General features: G+C 35.3%; 1 protein-coding gene across 2 annotated transcripts in view; it reads right to left on the bottom strand.

Moving 5' to 3' along the window:
- CCDC102B (coiled-coil domain containing 102B) overlaps positions 1–22550 on the bottom strand; it is a 796232-nt gene that overhangs the window by 689467 nt on the left and 84215 nt on the right. For both annotated transcript variants that reach the window (XM_078153543.1, XM_020985624.1), the window contains 2 exons: positions 20518–21138; positions 17250–17464 (listed from right to left, as the gene is read on the bottom strand). In XM_078153543.1, the coding sequence (XP_078009669.1) occupies positions 17250–17464; positions 20518–21120 (818 nt within the window). In that variant the 5' untranslated portion in view covers positions 21121–21138. The remainder of the gene's footprint in view (positions 1–17249; positions 17465–20517; positions 21139–22550) is intronic.

Raw genomic sequence — 22550 nt, 5'->3', positions numbered from 1 at the left:
TCCAGGACAGATAATTTTAAAATTATTGTACTACCTGAAAGCCATGATCAAAAAAAAAAAAAGCCTAGACATCATCTTTAAAGAAATTCTCAAGGAAAACTGCCCTGATATTCTAGAACCAGAGTGCAAAATAGAAATTGAGAGAATCCATCAATCACCTCCTGAAGGAGGATGAAAGAGATCCCAAAATGAAAACAGCCAAGGGTATTATAGCCAAATTCCAAAGTTCCCAGGTCAAGGAGAAAATATTGCATACAGCCAAAAAGATAAAATTCAAGTATGGTAGAGCCACAGTCAGAATGACACAATAGCAATTTCTACATTAAAGGATCAGAATGCTTGGAATATGATATTCCAGAGGGGAAAGGAGGTAGGATTACAACCAAAAATCACCTACCCAGCAAAACTGAGTGTAATCCTTCAGGATGAAAAATAGATATTCAATGAGATAGAGGACTTTCAAGCATTCTTGATGAAAAGAGCATAGCTGAATAGAAAATTTAACTTTCAAATACAAGATTCAAGAGAAGCATAAAATGGTACACAGAAAAAGGGAATCATAAGGTTAAACTTTTATATTCCTACATGGGAAGATGATATTTGTAACTCAGAAGACCTTTCTCATTATGAAGGTAGTTAGCAGGATTATATATAGATAGAGGGCACAGGTGTGAGTTGAATGTGAAGGGATGATATCTAAAAAATAAAATTAAGGGGTAAGAGAGTAATGTACTGGGAGAAAGAGAAAGGGAGAGGTAGAAAGGGGTAAATTATCTCATATAAAAGAGGCAAGACAAAGCTTTTACAATAGAGGGGAAGAAGAGGGATGTTAGGGGTAGTGAGTGAATCTTGCTGTCATCAGAATTGCCTCAAAGGTGGAATAACATACACACTCAATTTTTTTTATATGGAAATCTATCTTCTCCTACAGGAAAGTAGGAGGGGAAAGAGATAAGAAAAGAAGGTAGGGATAGAAGGGTCAGCAGATTGGGGGAAAGGGTAGTTAGGAGTAAAACATTTTTGAGGAAGCACAGGATGAAAGGAGGGAGAGAATAGAATAATGGGGGGGCAGAAGGACAGGATAGAAAGAAATACAATTTACAATAGTAACTGTGAAAAAATTTTGAATCAGGTTTCCCTGATGAAGGCCTCATTTCTCAAACATATAGAGAACTGAGTCAAACTGATGAAAGCAAGAGCCATTCCCCAATTAATAAATGATCAAAAGATATGATGTTTTAAGATGAAATAATCAAAGCCATCTATAGCCACATCAAAAAAATACTCCAATTCACTGCAAATTGAAACAATTCTGAGGTACTACATCATGTCTATTAGGTTGACTAATAGGATAGAAAAGGTAAATGATAAATGTTGGAGGGGATGTGAGAAAATTGAGACATTCATTCGTTGTTGATGGAGTTGTGAACTGATTCAACCATTGTGTAGAGGAATTTGGAACTACACCCACAGGGCTATAAAACTTGTTTTGTGAAGTTTGGATTCAGTCAAAGGGCTGTACTTGAGAGCCTAGAAGGCTGCATGTGGCCTCAGGCTGCAGGTTCCCTGCCCCTGAATGGAATTGCTTATCTTCTTAATGGCATTGGGGGGGGTAGAAGGGAGGAAGGAAGAGAATTTGGAATTCAAACTTTTACAATATGAATATTAAAAATTGTTTTTACATGTAACTGGGGAAAAATAAAATACTAAATAGAAAGAAATTATTTCTTTGTAAATTAATGTGGGGAATTCACTGAAATATGAAAAGACTTGTTTGAACTGTTACAAATCAAAGTAGACAGAACCAGGACAACAATAGGCACAATGAGTATAATAAAAATGATGCAAAAAGGTAAATGATCTCAAGATAAATGCAAGAACAATTGAATCCAAAGGACAGATGGCTATAGATGCCAAATGCAGAAGACACAAAAAGGGAAAGTTGCTGTTTTGATTAATTTTTTTCCCATTATTTTTTCTCACTTCGAGGAACAGTTCTGGAAGAGGAGATTATGGGCTAAGGCTTGAAGGAAAACAGGAATTCTTTATATAAAGATAAAGAGGGAGAGTATACCAAGCATGGTGGACAGCCAGTGAAAAGTTACAGAATTCAGAAATGGGGTGTCTTTTGTGAGGTATAGCAAACAGGTGAATGTCACTGGATTATATTTTATGGACAATGGAGATCAAAAGGAACAGGAAGGGGGAATAGAAAGAGGAAGAGCGAAAGAAAGTGTACATGCGAATGAAAGGGGAAGAGGAAAGGGGAAGACAGAAGGAAAGGGGAGGGGAAAAGAAAAGGAAAGATGAAAAAGGAGGGGGAGAGAAGAGGAAAGGAATAACCATTTTTTAAGCATCTACTATTTTCTGGGCACTAGGCAGATTTTATCTCAGTTGACTCACAGTAACCCTGCCAAGTAGTTGCTCTTATGATCCCCATTTTATAGTTGAAAAAACTAAGGCACAGGTAAAGTGACTTTCCCAGCATCATACAGCTATTAAATGTCTGGGGGTAAATTTAAATGCAGATCTTCCTGATTCTAGGTCCAGTGCTCTATCCACTGTGCAACCTAGTTACTTCTAAATAAGAAGGTTTATTTACTAAAATTATGAATTTTCTCAATTATTTTCTTTGGTAATTCTCTGAAGTTTTCTAAGTAAGCCATCCTGAGGTCTGAAAATTCATGCAAATAAAAAAAAGCCTCTTTTTTCATGATATTCATGCCTTTAATTTATATTATTCTCTCATTTTTTTAAAGGATCTATGACATAGTTATAGTTGGGTGGCATAGTGGATAGAATGCTAAACTTGAGATTAGGAAAGCCTGAATTTGAAGCTGGATTCAAGTGCTTACCATCTGTGTGACCCTAGAGAAGTCACTTAGTTTCTTTCAGTTTCAGTTTCCTCATCAGTAAAATGAGGTAATCATATCTCAGTGAGTTGTGAGGACTGATAAATGTGTATGTGTATGTATGTATGTATGTATATATAACTTCGTAAACCTTAAACTATACTATACAAATACCATATTTACATAATACATAAAAATTAACTATTGTAATAAATGATGGAGAGCCAGACTCAAGTTAGGAAGTCTAAGATTCAAATTTTATCTCTATAAATACTGCCTGTGTGACCCTGGGCAAATCCCTTAGTATATCAGTGCTAAAAGCAAACTGTTTAAGACTATGAATTGCAAGGCAGGTATCAACCTATATCAATAGAAAGAGTGTCTCACAGGGAGTTCTCTTTATCCATTTTCTCTTTCAATTCCTCAATACTATGAAATAAATGTGGGTTATTGAGATAGTCTTCCTTTCTTATTATAAAGTCCTCTGACTGCTTATAAAATGTGTTTCCTTTTTTTATTGGAATTTTTAAATTTAACCACTATGATCAATGGAATGTGAAGCAAGTTTCTTTTTGCTATTGTTTTTGGTGGAACTGATCTATGAATTCAATTAAATATATTGTTGTTTGTATTCAAAGATTCTGAGGAATTTTCTTTTATTATTTACTTATGGACAGGATTTAGGCTTTTTGTTTGTTTTTGACTATGTTCTTTTGTCAATCCTTATTTATCTTTACATACTCTATCATCAAGGTCAGTTGCTTTGTCTTGTATAAAATTCATGTGTTCTCTTAAAATTATAGTCCTTTGGGTTTTTTTCTATTAAATCTTCCTCTAGTTTAATTTTTTTGTGTGTGTGATCTGTCATTCTTTCCCTTGGAGTCTCTGATTCCCTACATTGATCTTCCATCATTTAAATCAATTTTTCTTACTCTTCACCTTGTGTTTTTAAGCTCTCTGTTGAGAGCTCTAAATGCATTTCTAATTTTATTTACAAAAGCTATATTTTTCTATTGAACATTTCTGGAATTTCTTTTTGCTATTCTGTGAACTCTTGGGTTTCTGCAGGATTCTCCATTGGTTGACTTTGTTTCATTTTCCTTTCTAGTATAATAGTTGTTCAATATGCTTTGGCTTCTCCATGTAGTTTTATTCATTCTTTTTTTGGATCTCTGCTGATTTATCTGTTTATGAGCTAGGCGTTTATTCAGCTTCTTCTCTTGATATGCTGGTCCTTCTCAGCTTCTTTCTTATATTCTCAGTCATCTGCCTTTATTTTTCCATCCACTACTTTCATTTCTGCACAAATCCCTAAGACTTAATTAGAGGCTATCTTTAGCAACTTATAATTGGTGGATGTGGGAGGTAACAGTCCTCAGTACTTGCCCAGAAAAAAAAAACTGTCAAGAAAGGACTGGCCTTAATTCAGTTTCCAATCTTCCTTTCTGGCAGCTTATATGCTCTTTAGCCTTTCACTTGTGTTTTTGTATTGTTCTGCACTGTTCTCATCTTTCACTCCTCCTCCTACCTAGTTCAGTGGTTTTTAACATTTTTATATCACGAGCAATTTTTGCAGTCAGATATAGCCCACTAACCCTTTCTTGGAATAAAATAAAATATTTAGGATTAAAAAGAAAATTAATTATCTTGAAATGGAATTATATTTTTTAAATAACACGTTCACAGATCCCAGTTTAATTCCCTTTCTTATTCCTGGGTTGTGTGGGGTAGAATGAGTGTCTTCTTCCTCTTAAAAGGTGAAGGGGAGTTCAGATGTGTGGGGGCAACAAGGAAAGGATCTTTACAGAGACCCAGAATAATAAACCTTCCAGTTAATTTTTGCTCCACACACAGTGGTTTGTATGAAGGGTGATACTGAATGGGAATTCAAATATTAAAATTCTCTGATTTATTTCATGAGTTTTTTTTTCTTTTGGGTTTTTTTATGTTGTGGGATGTTTTTTGTCTATTTGCGGTATGTGAGTATGATAGAATACTGACTATAAGAAATGAGGAGCAGGATGCTCTTAGAAAAGCCTGGAAAGACTTGCATGGACTAATGCAAAGTGAAACGTACTGTGTACAAAGTAACAGCAATATTGTAAGATTATCAGCTATGAATGACTGAGCTATTCTTGGCGATACAATGATTCAAGACAACTCTGAAGGAACTATAATGAAAAATGCTATCTATCCCCAGAGAAAGAACTGATGGTATCTGAATACAGATTGAAGCATACTTTTTTTCAACTTTCTTTATTTTTCTTGAGTTTTTTCTTGCATCCCTGCTAAGTTCCTTTAATTGTTGAAATAATTTTTCCTGAATACCTATCTGAGGTTTCACAGCCTCAGCCGCATGGAGTTCAGGGAGGTGAGAAATATGGAAGCCTAGTCCCATCTCTATCCAGAATATACTCCATAGGAAATGAACTGACTAAGCTGTTTCTGGGGGCCATTCTCTTTAAAATGGAAGCCATTTCTCCTTTAGTCCACTCTGAATTACTTATGTCTTTTGCTAGTCACATGACTGTTTTTCTTCATTATAGCATACTTTCTTTTTAAAAATAAGCTTTTCCAACAAAAAAGTGACATATTCTCCCCCAAATCATGTGGGCAAGGATAATAGTAAAGAGAAGTAATATAATGACTGAAATGTTACCCAGTATCTGAATAAAGAGCTTTAAAATTGTATCAATTGATTTTAATATAAATAAGAAATAAATTCTTATAATACACATGCAAAAGATAAATTATTACATGACTTGCACAGTTCATTTTTCTATCAAGGTCAATCCAAGTGGATATATCACTAGTTTTATGTCCCACTGAAATAGCTTTTTGTTTGGATTCTTCTGGTCCATATCTTAATTCCAGGTATGAAAATCTACACAGCCTAGGTAAATGATCGACTCATCTATAGTTTAGTGCTTTTAAGAGAATTATCTGTGGACTTGAGAACTCAAGTCATTCACCCATACTTACATAGCTAATATCAGAGACAAGACATTCTTAATGCAAATCTAAACCCTCCATTCACTATCACACACTGCCTCTCTATAGGCTGTAGTTTCAGAAATCTTTATTTCCTTGTTTACCTTTAAAAGATTATCACCTCATTAAGATGTTAGTTTTTTGCTCATTTTTTATTTGTCCTTAAGGAAGAGAGCTAAATATTTTTACTAGGTTAAATCAGAGCTATTATAGAAAAAAATGTAATTTATGCAAAACAAATTGTGTATAAAAAAGCATGCCCAGCATAAATCATTTTTTGGTTTTGATTTGGTTTGGTTCTTGTTTTTGTTTTAGGTTGGCATTTAACCAGTCATTAACACTAGCTATATTACCAAACTGCTTTCTTTGCCAGCATATAGCAAAGAAAAGTGCATATCTAAAGTCATGCAGCAGAGGGCACTACATAAATACATAATATTTTGGCCTAATTAAATCATTCTGAACTTCAGAAAGAGTTGCTGAATTACCTCATTCCACATTGATAGCAATTTCTAATCTTCATCTGTACTGTAGTTACAGATTTTGTTGTCAGTACTGTGAAAGGGTATTTACCAACAAGTTAAAACAAGGTTTATGTATTCCAGAAAGATCATTTTTTTAATTTGGTAAGTAAAAATTTAACAAAACATTAAATATTAGTATGATAAAGCTCTTCCTGATCTAAAGTAGCAGTTTTTAAGTCAGTCTACTACAGTCTGCATATGTTAGGAGTCTAAAATACTTGAAAATAATAATTGTGCAAACAAGTGTTTCTGTAGCAACATGTTTTTATGTTTGTACATGATCTAATAGTAGCTTGTCAACTGTTATGATCATAAAACATTTTAAAAACTAGAATTAATCAAAATATGTCCATAAACTGAAAGTTCTTTCAACAATAAACATCAAAAAAGAAAGATTTCACATTTCAAACACAGAAATTCCCTTTCAAAATAATCTACCTACCATATTGTTGAGGGTGAAAAATCTCATTTCTCAGGTCAGAATAATGATCTTAAGTTGATGTTAACATGAAAAAAGCCCTAAAGACTCAGTGCCAATTTAAAATTAGTAAGAATTAAAAAGAGGTTAAAATAAGATCCCAAAGGGAAAATAATCAATCAATAATCAATAAATAAATATTTATTAAGTGCCTACTATGCCTACTGTGCTAAGTGCTAAGCATACAAAAAGAGGCAAAAGATAGTTTCTGCCCTCAAGGAGCTTACAATAAAATGGGGGGAACAACAAGCAAACAAATATATACAAAAACATACTATAAACAGGATTGATAAGAAATAATTAACAGAAGAAAGGCACTGAAATTAGGAAGGGTTGGGGCAGGCTTCCTGTAGAAGGTAGAATTTTAGTCCAGACTTAAAGGAAGTTAGGGAAGTTAGTATTTGGAGAGCAGGGAGGAAATTACAGGCATGGAAAAGAGCCATAAAAAATGTCTGTTGGCAAAGCCAAAATGGTGGAGTAAAGTCAGGGAATTATCTGTGCTCTTCCTCAAGCCCCTTTTGAAGATCAAATTTTATGTTGTGCTCTGGTATTTTCATCAGGTAGGTTTGCAAGTGCCCGATTTCAACGAATATCCATCTACTCCCCTGAAAGATTATGCTCAATTTTTCTGGGTAGCCCCTCCAAACATCTTTAGAAATGACTCTAAACAAATTTTAGGCCAGCAGTACCCACAAAAAGATGGAGTGAAACAAATTTCCAGCCCAAAACAACCTAGACGGTCAGCAGGAAAGGTCTGTTCTACCAAAGAGAGGAACACAGTCTAGCACAGGTCAAGCCAGCACATACCAGGCACCAGCAAACCTGGAGCTGGCCTCAAGAGTGACTGAATCAGCAGTGGCAATGACAGTGGCTACTTTTAGAGCTCTCAGTACAAAGACAGTAAGGGGGTCGAACAATTAGTCTGAAGGAGAGTACAGGGGTCTTTTTGCTAGCACTGAGGCAGGACTCTGCTGCTTTGCCCATACTTGAATCCAGGTTGCAGTCCTGGGTGTCAGTTCCAAGGTGAAGAGGAGCACTAGCATAGCAGAGCTTATGGCCACAGTGGAGGGAGAGCCCTCCTCACAGTTCCAGGGTGAAAAAGAGTGCTGGAGCACAGGCCAGGAGAATAGTAAACACCTCTCCTTAGATCATACCACCTTGGAAGAACTGAAACTTACAGTCCCTATAAGTATGCCTGAAAACAGCTGCACAAAACCCCTGAGGCTTTAGACAGTGTGCCCTCCACTCTAGAAGCAGAGACCTACTTTAACAAACATGGAGATTTGGGGAAAATGAGACATTAATGCATTGTTGGTGGAGTTGTGAACTGATTCAACCATTCCTTAAAGCAATTTGGAATTATGCTTAAAGAGCTATAATACCATGCATACCCTTTGACTTAGCAATACCACTACTAGGTCTGTATCCCGAAAGAGATAAAAAACAAAAAGGAAGAGGACCTATATGTACAAAAATATTTATAGCAGCTCTCTTCTGGGGGCAAAGAATTAGAAATTGAGGGGATGCCCATCAATTGGGGAATGGCTGAAAAAGCTGTAATATGTGATTATGATGGAATAATATTGTACTTAAAAGAAATGATAAGGAGGATGCTCAAAAAAACCCTACAAAGACTTGCATGGGCAAAGTGAAATGTACTGTGTACAAAGTAACAGCAATTGTAAGATGATCAGCTGTGAATGACTTAGCTATTCTCAGTAATACAATAATCCAAGATAACTCTGAAGAAATTATGATGAAAAATGCTATCTATTCCAAGAGAAAGAACTAATGGTATCTGAATATAGACTGAAGCATACTTTTTTAACTTTATTTTTCTTGAGTTTTTTTTGTCTGTGTTTTCTTTTACAACATGACTATTATGAATATGTTTTGCATGACTACACACATATAACTTACACTGAATTGCTTGCCTTCTCAATGAGGGTAAGTGGGGAGGAAGGACAGGAGAGAAATTTGGAACTCAAAGTTTTAAAAAGAAATGTTAAAAATTGTTTTTACATGTACCTGGGGAAAAATAAAATACTAAAAAGAAAGAATGAAAAAAAAAGAAAATGCCTGTTGGCAAAAGAAAACATGTCTTATTCCTGGAATCACCAAGAGACTGCTATGCTTGGATGGAAGAGTACATATTCAGGACCAAGGTGTAAGAAGACTGGAAAGGTAAGAAGGACTGGGTTATGAAATGATTTGAATGCCAAAAAGTGAATTTTGTATTTATTCCTGGAAATAACAGGAAGCCATTAGAGTTTATTGAGTAAAGTTGGGGTGGGGAGTTAGGTAGTGGGAGGAGTTTGAAATGATTGGGCCTGCTCTTCAGGAAAATCACATTAGTGACTGAAGGAAGGATGGATTAGAATGGCAAGAGACTTAAAGCAGGTAGACCCAATAGCAGGCAGTTGCAATAGTCCAGGCATGAGGTAATCTGTACCTGCACCAGAGTAATGTTAGAGGAGAGAACAGAGCATATTTGAATAATGTTTCAAAGATGAAATCAACAAGCCTTGGAAACAGTTTGGATGTAGAGGTGGGGGTTATAATTAATGAGGAACCCAGGATGATTCTTAGTTTATGTGCCTGAGGGACTATGAGGATGATGTTGCCCTCTATAGTAATAGAGAAGGTAGAAGTGTGGACAGAGATTTGGGGGAAATAAAATTACTTCTCTTTTGGATATATTGAGTTTAAGATGTCTACTTTACATACAGTTTGAAATCTCTGAAAGGCAGTTGTAGATATGAGATTGAAGGTCAGGTCAAAAATTGAGGCAGGAAAGGTAGATTTGAGAATAATCACCTTAGAGATAATAATTAAAACCACGGGAGCTGATGAGATCACCAAATAGTACAGAAGGAGAAGAGAAGAGGGCCCAGGACAGAACCCTGCAGGAAACTTATACTTTAAAAGCATGATCTGGAGAAGAAGACAGAAAAGAAGCATTTAGATAGGGAAAAGGAAAACCAAGGAAGACTGCTGTTCCAAAAACCTAGAAAGAAGAGAATATCAAGGAGGAGAAAATGACTGACAGTGTCAAAAGCTGCAGAGAAATCAAGGAGATTGAGGATTGAGAAAAGGCCATTGGATTTGGCAACTAAGTGATCATTAGTTACTTTGAAGGGAACAGTTTTGGTGGAATGATAAAGTCAGAAACCAGATTACAAGGAGTTAAGAGTAAGAGGAAAGAGTGCCAGCTAGGTGGCTCAGTGGATAGAGCTCTGGCCTTGGAGTCAGGAAGACCTGAGTTCACATCCGACTTCAGACACTTGACACTAACTAGTTGTGTGACCTTGGGAAGTCACTTAACCCCAACTGCGTCACCAGAAAACAAAAACAAACAAAAAAACCTAGAGTAAGAGGAAAGAAATTGGAGGTAGCTATTGTAGACAGCCTTTTCTAGCTTAGCTACAAATGACAGAAGAGAAATACGATGATAGTTGGCAATGAAGAAAGGAGCAAGTGAAGACTTTTTTTCAGAATAGGAGAGACATGAGCATGTTATAGACAGTAGGGAAGGAGCCAGTAGACAGAGATAGATTAAAAATAAGTGAAAGAGTAGGGACAGAATGAGTAATCTGTAGGAGGAAAAAGAATGGAATGGGATCACTTGAATAAGTAGAAGCTACCAAGTTAGGTATGGTAAGGAATAAGTCCACTTCATCTTATGAGACAGAGGTGAAAGAGGAAAAAGTATTAGAAGACACTTGAAAGATAGATGAGGAGGAAGGGGGAAGAGGGAGTTCATGGTGAATGGCCTCAATTTTTCTGTAAAATATTAGACAAAGTTCTCAGTTAAGAGAGTGGGGGGAAGGGAGCCCTGCAAGGTTTGAGGAGGAATGAAAAAGTTTGGAAGAGTCCCTGTGGATACTGGGAGAGTAAGTTGATAAGAGAAGTAAAGTAGGATTGCCTAGTAGCAGTGAGAGCCCAGTTGAAATTATATAGTAGAACTAGTAGGAATAGTTGTGTAATTTTCTCCACCTTTTATCAGCAGCATGTGTACAAGAGTGAAGGAACAAAAGGTGCGATTGATCCAAGGTTAGGTGTGATCTGCAGTATGATAAGGCTTCATTTCACCCATTCAAAGTTAAATATGCATTATTCCATACCCATAGTGATATAATTTATAGCAAGCTTACTTATTCTCTTCCACACAAAATAAGGTTAATACGTTTATTTGTGTTTTTTTAATAGAGGAAAAGACAAAAACATACATGAAATCTAAGGTACAGGATGATAGGATGAAAACTCAATGGCTTTCTTTCAAACATTATTTACTGCACTTCATCACTAGGAAGTAAAATCGTTCTAATTATAAAACTCTAAAAACAAATGCAGCTTTTACTAAAGCATAAGGCAATAAAATGATTATAGCATCAATTTATTTCAAATTTTCAAGGGATCTCTGGGTTCACCTAATGCAAACTGCTTCTTTTATATGAGAAAACTTTCAGAGAATTAAAGTGAATTGTCGAAGTTCATACAAGTTCATGGCTGGGCCAGGGGTAGAACTCAAAACTCCTCACTAGCTGACTGATGTCCTTTCCGTTTGTATAAAAAATTGAATGTTAATGTAATTAAGTATGACTGGAATGATTTTGCTTTTTCCTATGGAATAGTGATGGGAATGAAGAATTGAGCTCCACATAATAGGGTAGAAGTAGACATATTATGTGACAGAAAACAAATATTTTGGAACATATATAAGCAAGGGCTATAATTAGTTATAGGAACAATTCTGTTTTAAAAAACACTACACCAAATATTTGCTTCAAATATGACATATTGGGCACAGGTAACCTCCCTCCCTCAATCAATCATTCAAATGAATGTATAAGTATCTCCCTATCTGTGCTTCTTAGAACAATTAGAAGCAGACAGATGAAGATATGAAAGAAACTATATCCTCCCATCCCCCATCTTTCCAGTTCCTCTACCTGGGTGGTCTTATTGCAGCTGGTCAGGAATTCATAAATATGTCTCTATAAAAAGGATTCTTGGTAGCAGCTTATAAATGGTGACATTCTATAAGCAATATTTTTTAAAAATCTCTATTTCATAGATGGGGGAGGAGTTTCTACAAATTTTCCAAAACTGTAATCCATGTCAGATTTGGTATTAATGTCCTGAGTCCTAGTCCTAGGCTCTTTTGATTAGGCTACACTTGTCAAGGCAACAGATGTCTGCGGAAAATTAAAAGGGAATGTTCCCCCAAGCTGAGAGCAACAAAAATTGTTTTCAGGATTGCTCAATACAAGCCACCCACTTACTAAGGCTTCAGGAGAAGGAATTTAGAAGATTAGGAAGATTTATATTCCTAACACATAGTATATCCTTGGGAAATATTCCCTTGTGATGGGAAGAAAAAAGACTATGTGATTGTCTCATGTGGATTGCAGCTTAATGTTGATTCATGGGCACACAAGCCTTAAGTCACAATACCCATAGGACAAGTTTCCTAAATACAATAAGGAGAAAACAAATTCTGAATTACAGACTATTTCTTCTTTCTTCTATCTGTGTTGCTTTTATTGGTATTACTCTGGAAGAAATAATTTTGCTTTCTGTAGTAGTTACTATTTTTTGTGAGAGATGCCAATGCTTTTGGAGAAGATTAAATACTTACTTAGAACAGGTTCTTTTGAAGAGAAATATGTTAAATCTAGGAAAGATCACTAGAAACTTCTCCCTGAAAATTACTTCAATGCTACTACTAACATGGGATGACAACATTATACTATTGGCTATATGACAGCCAGTTGGATATTTCAAATAGACATCTCATATTCCAAATGCCTAAAAAAAATCCTTTCTCAGCAGCTAGGTGGCTCAGTGGATAGAACACAGGCCCTGGAGTCAGGAGGACTTGAGTTCAATTCTGGCCTCAGACACTTGACACTAGCTGTGTGACCCTGGGCAAGTCACTTACCTCCCCCCCCGACTAGCTGAGCAAAAAAAAAGTTATCTTTTCTCCCTAAAATCCACTTCTTTTTAAAACATTCCTTTATTCTCAAGGATACCACTTTCCTCTTAGTCACCCAGTTTACAACCTCTGTGTCATCTTTGATTCTTCATTCTTACTCATCCCACATATCCAATTGAGTTCCAAATCTTACTGATTCTATGTTTACAATATCACTTACATTATTTTTATCTACTTACATGGCCACTGCTGTAATTCAACCCCTTATCAGCTGTCAGTTTAACCATTGCAAAAGCCTTTTAATTGGGCCTCCCAACCTACAATTTTTCAATACTCTAAATTAGCCTCTACATAGTTACCAAGTCATATTAACATATTAAAAGTATGTATCTTATATCATTTCCCTACTCAATATATTTCAGTAACTCTCTGTTACTTCTAGGTTAAATATAAATCTTTCTATTTGACATTTATGTCTTCACAACTAGGCTCCATCCTATATTCCTAAACTTATTCTATATTGCTCTCCACCCATTTTATAGTCTTGCCAAGTGGGACATTTTGCTGTTCCTCATGCCACATGAACTTCCTTCTCCTATCTCCATAACTTGGTCCAAGCTATCCTCCATTCTTGGAATTTATACCCCTTCATCTCTGCCTAATAGAATTCCTAGATCCCTTCAAATTTCTTATATATGACTCCATATATGACCTTTCCCAATCTCACCTACTGCTTTTACCTTTTCCCAAAAATTACCTTCTATATTTTGCATATACTTAAGCAACTATGTGGCACAGTAGATAGGGCAACAGCCCTGGTGATCAGAAGGTGCAAACTGAAATTTGGCCTCAGACATTTACTAGCTATGTGACTCTGGATAAGTCACTTAACCCTGTTTGCTTCAGTTAGCTCACATGTAAAATTAGCTAGAGAAGGAAATGGCAAACCACTCCAGTATCTTTGCCAAGAAAACCCCAAATGGAGTTACAGCAAGTCAAATATGACTGAAACAACTCAATAACAACAACTGGTAAGTCAGTGTTATTTCATTGTATAGAATATTAGCTTGTGGATGGCAAAGCCTGTCTCATTTATATCTTTATATCCACAATGCCTAGCAACATAGTAACTACTTAATAAATGCTTATTTATTTATTTTTGATAGATTCTGGATGTGATTAATAGAAGAGGACCACAGTTTGACATGCAGTGACATAAAAGATCAAGTTTCAAAAGATTCAAAGAAAATTTAGTTAGAATATAAAAACCTAACGTTCTGCTAGGAAGATTGGCCCAAGAAGGATGAGAGTCCATAAGAATGAAATCATTAAGAGTTAAATAGAAATTATTTCAATGAGGAAGAAAAAAAATGTTTAAAGAGATTGATATGGATGCACAGAAGACTCATTAATTAACTTTGATTTTAAGAAATGTACAAAAGATGTTAATAGCATGTAAAGATGATGAAAACAGAGGACAATGATTCAATTTCTCATGTTTAAATAGTGTCAGGAAAAAATATTCATATCAGCTCTTTTTGTGGTGGCAAAGAAGTGGAAATTGAGAGGATGCCCATCAATTGGGGAATGGCTGAGCAAGTTGTGGTATATGAATGTAATGGAATACTATTGTGCTATAAGAAATGATGAACAGGCTGACTTCAGAAAAACCTGGAAAGACGTATATGGTCTGATGCTGAGTGAAGTGAGCAGAACCAAGAGGACTTTATACAAAATAACAGCCATGTTATGCAATGACTAATATTGTTAAACTGAACCTTTCTCAACATTACAAGGATCTAACACATCCCAGAGGCCTCAGGATGGAAAATGCTGTCCACATCCAAAGAAAGAACTATGGAAGTCAAATTGCTATCACTTTTTTTACCTTCTGTTGAGTTTTGTTTCATCTTTCTGATGGTTTCTCCTATTGGTTTTAATTTTTAATCACAACTTCACTAATGTGAAAATATGTTTATTGGGTATGTAAATGTAAAGCCTATATCAGATTGTGCGTCATCTTGGGGAGGGTGGGGGTGAGGAAGGAGGAGAAAAATTTTTAACTTAAAAGCATATGGAAGTGATTGTTGATATATCAAAATAAATTATAAATAAATAAATAAACAAATAAATAAATAAATAAAGTAAGTAAGTAAATAAATAAATAGTGTCAGGAACACTATAATCTAGAGGGGTCTGTTTTGTTGTTTTTGTTGGTTTTTTTAAGCTAAGGAGGCAAGAGAAGGTTTTAAGAAGAGAAAACAAATGAAAGTCAGAAGGCTAAGCACCACTCACATATTTATTTTGTTTTCTTTCTCCCAAGGATAATGAAGTTTGCTCTAGGAAGAACAGAACTATGGTCAAAGATAAGTTGAAAATGAACTACAATGGAGGAAATGGTAAGAGGGCACTTGATTGTCTCACATGACATTCAGTTAAATGATTCCAAGTGTTAGAAAGAGGTAAGCATTTGGCCCTGGTATTAGAAGATTTGCTTCTGACATTGTGTAACCTTAGACAAGTCACTTAACTTGCCTGGACTTCAGTGTCATCATCTGTAAAATAGAAGAGGTAAAGGAGGAGAGATGGACCAGATGGCCTCTGTGGTTCCTTCAAGTTGTAGGTCTATGGTTTTATGAACTATATCTTGTGAGACTGAAAGAGCTAATAAAAGAGATTGTTGAATTGGCCATCTTTGAAAGATCACTGAAATCACTAAAGGTACCTCAGGCTTCCAGGAAGAAAAATGTCCCATTTTTTAAAAGGAAAATTTTGTAGTGCTACAATATTTAGTCCATTGAACTTGACTTCCACTCCTGGCAAAAATTCTAGACACATTATTGAAAGGATGAAACAAATTTAAAACCATGTTTTTGCTAATTGGTTCTAGCCTTGACTATCCCTCTCCTTTCCAATTTTCCAAATCTAGGATTATTTGAATTAATTCATAGACAGAAAGATACACATATCATAGGATTTTTAGGGCATAAAAATAGTCCCAATTTTCAAGTAGAAATCAAAATGAATTTTGATAATTTTTTCTAAGCTTACCAGCATGTAAAAGTGTTGTTTTGGGTTTTTTTTGCTAAATCAGGTTAATGATTCACACTTATTTATTGATGAATGCTAAATGAAGATATTACTTTAATATTAAGTCTGAAGTGTATATCAAATCAACCATCAAACACACATAGAAAAGAAATATTTCTCATAAAATTCATTTTGATGTATCTAGAGACAACTAAGTGGCATAATGGGGAGATCACTTGACTTGGAATCTGGAAAATCTGAGCTCATATCCTGCTCCAAACACTTATTGGCAACATGAAGATGATTAAATTGCTTTCTTTATCTCTCTCAGTAACCTTACCTGTAAAATGGGGGTGATAAAAGTACCTACCTAACAAATTGTTGTGAGGATGGGTCAAATGAGATCATATATTCCAAGCACTTCACAAACTTTAAAGTGCTATATAAATATTAGTCATTATTATCCAGGTTTCTTCAGCCATGGCATATTTTTAGTGAAAAACTTGGCATAGTCATTAGAGAGCTGGCCTCAAAGTCAAGTAGACCAGACACATAGTGGTTGTGGGACCTTATACAAGTCATTTTACCTCTCGGTGCCCAGATCTTCACAGTCTTCTAAAACTGTGATGTGGAATGAAGGCACCAATATGAAATGGTAAGAGCTTCCTCACAATGAGTTCCTTATGTGGTTAAAATCACAGGTATGGTTTTAAAAAATGTCATTTCATTAGCCCTTTTATCTACTTGAGAACAGAGTTGTGAGTTCCCCTGTAATTACATTTAATCATTGTTTGTGTTCACCAGCTTAATTTCTAGGAATACTGTGAGAATTGTAAAAAGCACTGGATTCACTTTTAAAATATATACTCTATAGACTGAAGGCAAACATCACAATACTACTTGCCCTCCTCTCCAAAAAAGCAGATGCTTGAGGCCAACCTAGCAAATAAGATACAAAAACTGATTTACTCATGAGTCTTTTTTTAAAAAAACAAATATTTATTAATTATATTTGGCAAATCCTAGAAGATTGTAATTATAATTGCTGACATACATATATATATATACGTATATATACACATATGTACACATATATATATATACACACATATATACATATATATCACTATAAAGAGCTTTACATGCATTACCTCATTTGATCTTCACAAAAATTCTGGGAGAGAAGTATTACAGGCACGATTATTCCCATTTTACAGATTGGAAACTGGGCAGCAGAGAAGCAAAGTAAGTTACTCATGTCCACACAGTTAATAAGTATCAGAGCCAGGTTTTTTTGGCTTCAAGTCCAGCTATCTTTCCACTACATTACAAAGATAATGGTGAAAGCACATTCTCTTATAACATTTATCTAAATTAACTCTATTCAGAGGTTTGGAGTTATGATTTATTCAAAGGACACTATGATTTTCACTTACTCTCTTTCCTTCCACAAAATTTTCTGAGATTCATCCAAATGAAATTTCAGAGTTGAAATCTGGGTTAATTCCTTCTCCAAAGGTTGTGCTACATTATCCAGCCTCAATGCAGGTTTTGTCACACAGTTGCCAGAAAGACCTTTTCTAAAGAAATCAAGGCCTTGTAAATTCAAATCCTGGTTGAATCTTACTGGGTTGGCAACCACTTCTATTTCCTAAAGGGAAAAATATAAAGACACATACTAAGCCAAAGCAAAAATAATTTATTAGGTTACTTAATGCCTGGTTTTACTAGTATCTCAGGAGAAATGTGGGAAAAAATAATTAAGCCACATTTTCCCAGTTGAGCATATTCAAAATAACATTATTATCTTCGTAGTGTACAAAGCTGTTCTTTGTTTTGTTTTGTGGGAACTTGGGTTAGGACTTCCCCATTGCTCTGGATAATTCCAAGTACGGAAAATCACTTCACTTATGCAAATCCTCAATTCAATGATGACATACCAGTATTGACATAATTGAGTAGAAATGAGTGCCATTAAACCACACATGAGGGTGCTTGTGGGTACATACAACAATTACAACAACAAAAAAAACCCCACTAATTATTGTGTTTTATTTAACTTTAAAAAATATTTCCCAATTACATTTTAATCTGTTTTGGTCTCAGGGCAGGGCCATGTGTTTGACACTTCTGTGTTACACCCTCAATAAGTTCTCTACAACACTGGGGATAGGAGTATCTATATGGTCAGATTTGTGAGGGAGAAGAGTCAGAATAGGAGTGACAGCCCAGAACACAGAAGAATTAAGAGACTAGTGATGATGGCAAGGATGAAGGTTTTGAAGATATGAGGAACAGGAAGAGATAGAATGATGAAATATTGTGACCAGATGGGGAAATTTCAGAGTTCTTAATAATGGAAGTAAAACATTCATGAGTGATGGGAAGAACAAGGTATAACCATATATATGGTTGAGAAGCAGTGAAGGTCATGGGAACTGAAAAGGTTGATGTCTTTGAGGAGATGTAAACATTTAAGTCCCCAAGTCAGCGTCCAGTTTAGTACTAGAATGAACAAAACCTACCCATCTTATGTATCAATGGCAACAAATACTAAACATGCCAGTTATCTGTGTAACATTTAAATGTATACTTGTTATGAATTTAAAGTGAGAAAAATGAATTTGTTAATATCTGAGTTCACATATCTATATGTACTACAAGATAAGAATAAATCAATATATTAGATCTCCTTTTAAAAAGAGTATGTGGAGGCAGTAGTGCTTAATTTTATTCTCTTTTCTTCATAAGAAGGAATATGTACTTGTCATTCTGTGCAATAATTGTCAAATAACAAATGGGATGTGTGTAATGCACTAAGAAAAATAGTAAGCAGAGACAATGCAAGCACAGCCCTTCTCGTTATGCTCAGAGTTGGCAGAGGAAGCTGCTCTAAATCAGAACAGCTGCTTGAGACATCTTTTACATCTGACGGGGATTCATTTCCCCTAAATCCTGAAAAAATTTCAGACTTAGATACTTTCTGAATTTATTCATATTTTAAATATATTTATTTATATTATAAATTATTTGAGGTAACACCCCTCTCTTTTTCTGCTGCCTTCCCACATAAAATGGCTTCTCACGTGCCCTATTAACAAATTAGCAAATGTTAAGTGAATTAGAATCCCGTAATTTATTCTACAAGCATACCCTTTGCTCTACTTATGTAATTTATCAGTATCTATTATACAACTCACGGTTAATGGAACCTCATTGTCATGAGGAAACACAGAATTTCACAATTTAATAGATCACAAGTGGCAGTCTTCTCTAAATCATATCTGAGAAAAGAATATAACACGCCTGACAAGTGGTCACCTAATCAATACTTTAAGACCACCAGTGGGGAGAGTCCATACCTCTATAGGCAAAAAAATCATTTTACTTTTGGACAGTGCTAATTATTTGGAAGCTTTTTTTCCTCACTTCAAGCTTTAATTTACTTCTTCACAACTTCTACCCATTGCTGCTACCATTATCCACTTGCCCTCTCCCCCAAAAAAGGAAAGGGAAAATAAGTCTAATTTGTTTTCCATGTACATCTTGTCAAACATGTTAAAACTATTACCATCTTCCACACTCTTTAGTCTTCTCTTCCCTAAGCTAAGTGTCTCCAGTTCCAACTCATCAATATATTCCATGAACTAAAAACCCTTCACCATTTTATTCTTCTCTCTATAACATTCCAGCTTATCAATGTTACTCTCTTGTTCAGTCATTTCAGTCATGTCTGACTCTCTGTGACCCCACTTGGGGTTTTCTTGGTGAAGATACTGGAATAGTTTGCCATTTGCTTCTCCAGCTGACTTTACAGATGAGGAAATGAGGCAAACAGTTAAGTGACTTGCCGAAGGTCACACAGCTAGTAAGTGTCTGAGGCCAGATTTAAACTCAATAAAATGAGCCTTCCTGACTCTAGGCCCAGAACTATGATACTTAGCTGCCCTCTATTGTTACTCTAGAATGTGATAAATTATAGTATATTCTCAATGTTACACAGAATACTATTCCTGAATAGGATGTTATAATGTAAGCCTAAAAATCTGAGTACAAACAGTAGTAATTTGGGGTAGCTAGATGGCGCAGTGGATAGAGCACCAGACCTGAGTTCAAATTTGGCCTCAGACTAAACATTCGACACTTACTAGCTGTGTGACCCTGGGCAAGTCACTTAACCCCAATTGCCTAAAAATAAAAAACAAAACAAACAGTAGTAATTCTGATCTTAATTTCATTAAGTTCACATGCACACACATGTACTTGCTACCCCTTCCATATTATACCTATTACCTTTATCTTCCCTAAAGTCCCATGGAACAGCTTCAAGTTTAGAAGTGACATTGCACATTTTTCTAAACACTGAAGTACCTTTTCAGATAGAGGATTAAACAGAGATAGAAGAAAGTGATACATAATGATCCCTTAATGAAGTAACCAATGATTACTTCTGACCCTCTCATTCCATAGGCTTATTCTGAGCACTGTTTATATAGTTTTGCCCTACTCTATCCCTAATTGCCACTGCAGAGAAATGGAAGGGGGCCATATAGTATTAAGGGGAATTTTGTATTTTTTTAAAAAATATCTACATAGCTCTTTAATACAATAAAAACTAAGTTATGTTGAAACTTATTTTAAAAGGAAAATATTTGAAAAATGATCATTAGAACATGAGATTATCCTACGACAGTTGCCCTTTACCTTCTTGCTTATATCTTCTTTGATAGAAACCTGTGTTTTTCCCAAATTGATTCTAGGAGGACCATATTCCTTGGAAGCCACTGGAAATTGAGCTTCTTGTGGACAGGAGCCTTCTACAAAACCAGGCTTTTCCTTCCAGATGACTTCAGCATCCAGTGTCTCCTTTTCATTTAGTGAGCTTTGTTTCTTTTTGAGGGCACTCAATTCCTTCATTGCCATCTCTAACTTAATTCTGAGCTGCCGTCCTTCCTCCCTGGCTTTATTCCTTTCTATTCGGACTTTACTCCATTTCTCTCTCCAGTTGGCGGTACAATCTGACCACCAGCGCATGGTCTTTTCCATCTGGGCAGCTCTAGCCTTGACTTCTTCAAGTTCTCGAACTCGAAGCTCTTCACAGATGTCCCAGTCATTGCTGCTGTAAGAGTGAGCATAGAAGTTCTGGGCACCACGTGAATACAGGCCTTCAGGTGGTAAGTAAGAATTGCAGGAGTCATAGAGTGGTGAGGCAGGTGTTACTGGTTCACAAGGTGATCTCAGTGAAGATTGCTGGAGCTTAAAAATCTGTGTTTCTTCAATTAACTTGTGGATGGAATCGAAATTCATTTTTTCACTACTTATGGCCTTTAAAAGAGAGGATAACATTAGTATACATTTAGTCTAATGGCTATGATATCCAGATTTATTTGGCAAAAAGTAAAATGTAATAACATCACGTGTAACACCAGGGATGTTTTTCACTGGGTAAAATAAGGAAATGCAGATTTTTATGGATTTAATACTTATGCCCTCCCCCAAAGAAATTCATCCAAATTAAACATATTTAAAAATCAAGTAGGAAAGAATGCTATTTTAACTGTTATGGCACACAGCTAGTCCAGTATCCCCCTGCCTGGAATATTTTGTATCTCCTTTCTTCTCTTTAGTACTAAGTTTCCTTCAAGGACTGAATTCAAACCCCTCTACTCCATAAATGAAGCCTTTCCCAGTATCCTCTGCACATGTGATCTTTCACACCATGGAAATTATATACTTATGAATTCTATTATTCATTTTGCACTTACCTATTAGATCTTGAAATGTCATTTATTGCTTTAGGTATATTTTTGGGGAAGCCTTGACTGTTTATTAAATAAGTCTGACTAATATTAAACAAACACCCTAAGGGATCAAAAAAGCCTCAAAACTCCCTTAACTAATAATCATTTGATTTGTTAATGCGATGAAGAGACATAGAAGCTAAAGGAATCACCAACTTAAAGTATAATGTAGAAATAGATTTGGAAAGAACCTTAGAGATCATATAATCTAAACTTTTCATTTACAGATAAGGAATTTGAGGCCCATAGAGGTTGTACCTTAGCCAAGGATCTCTCCACTGTACCACACTGCCTTGAATAAAAACTAGTTTTTAAAAAAAGTTTTTAAAAAGGGTGATAGGAGACAGTTATCAGTATTATCTCAAAAAATAGAAAATTAAAAAGCAGAAGATAGGCATAGGTAGATAGATAGAGGTATAGATATAGAGGACATAGGGAAAATATAGGTAATACAGATAGATATTGATATAGATAGATTTCATGTATATGTATATGTATATATACATATATGTGTGTGTGTGTATGTGTGTGTGTGTGTGTATGTGTGTGTGTATACTCTAAATTTTAATTCAATTTCATCTCATAGTCTGGACATTAGGAAATTATTTATGCACTTTTTTTCCACTGTGGATAGTTGTCTAGAACTCGCTTTTTAGTGATCATGTATCTCATTTAGGAGGGTCTGCAATATTCCAGAACATAGGGAAATTAGGATAATATAATCTGCAACCAGAAGTATCTGGAGAATCTCATAACTTATTGGAAATCTCTCTTTAATTCAGACTTTCATGATGGTATCAAATACATTTTACAAGTAAGATTCTTTGTATTGTTTCACTTTGATATTAACAATCAGAGTGTTATTGAGCAAAGTTATTTCTTTTTTTACATCTTTCAAGGAATTTTGCATCATATTGACATAAAAATAAAAATTTC

The sequence above is a fragment of the Phascolarctos cinereus genome, unplaced genomic scaffold, assembly GCF_003287225.1.
Source record: "Phascolarctos cinereus isolate Bilbo 61053 unplaced genomic scaffold, phaCin_HiC Scaffold_4;HRSCAF=312, whole genome shotgun sequence".
Taxonomy (NCBI): Eukaryota; Metazoa; Chordata; class Mammalia; order Diprotodontia; family Phascolarctidae; genus Phascolarctos; species Phascolarctos cinereus.
The sequence above is the reverse complement of the archived record's forward strand: the minus strand, read 5'-3'. Positions and strand labels throughout refer to the sequence as shown.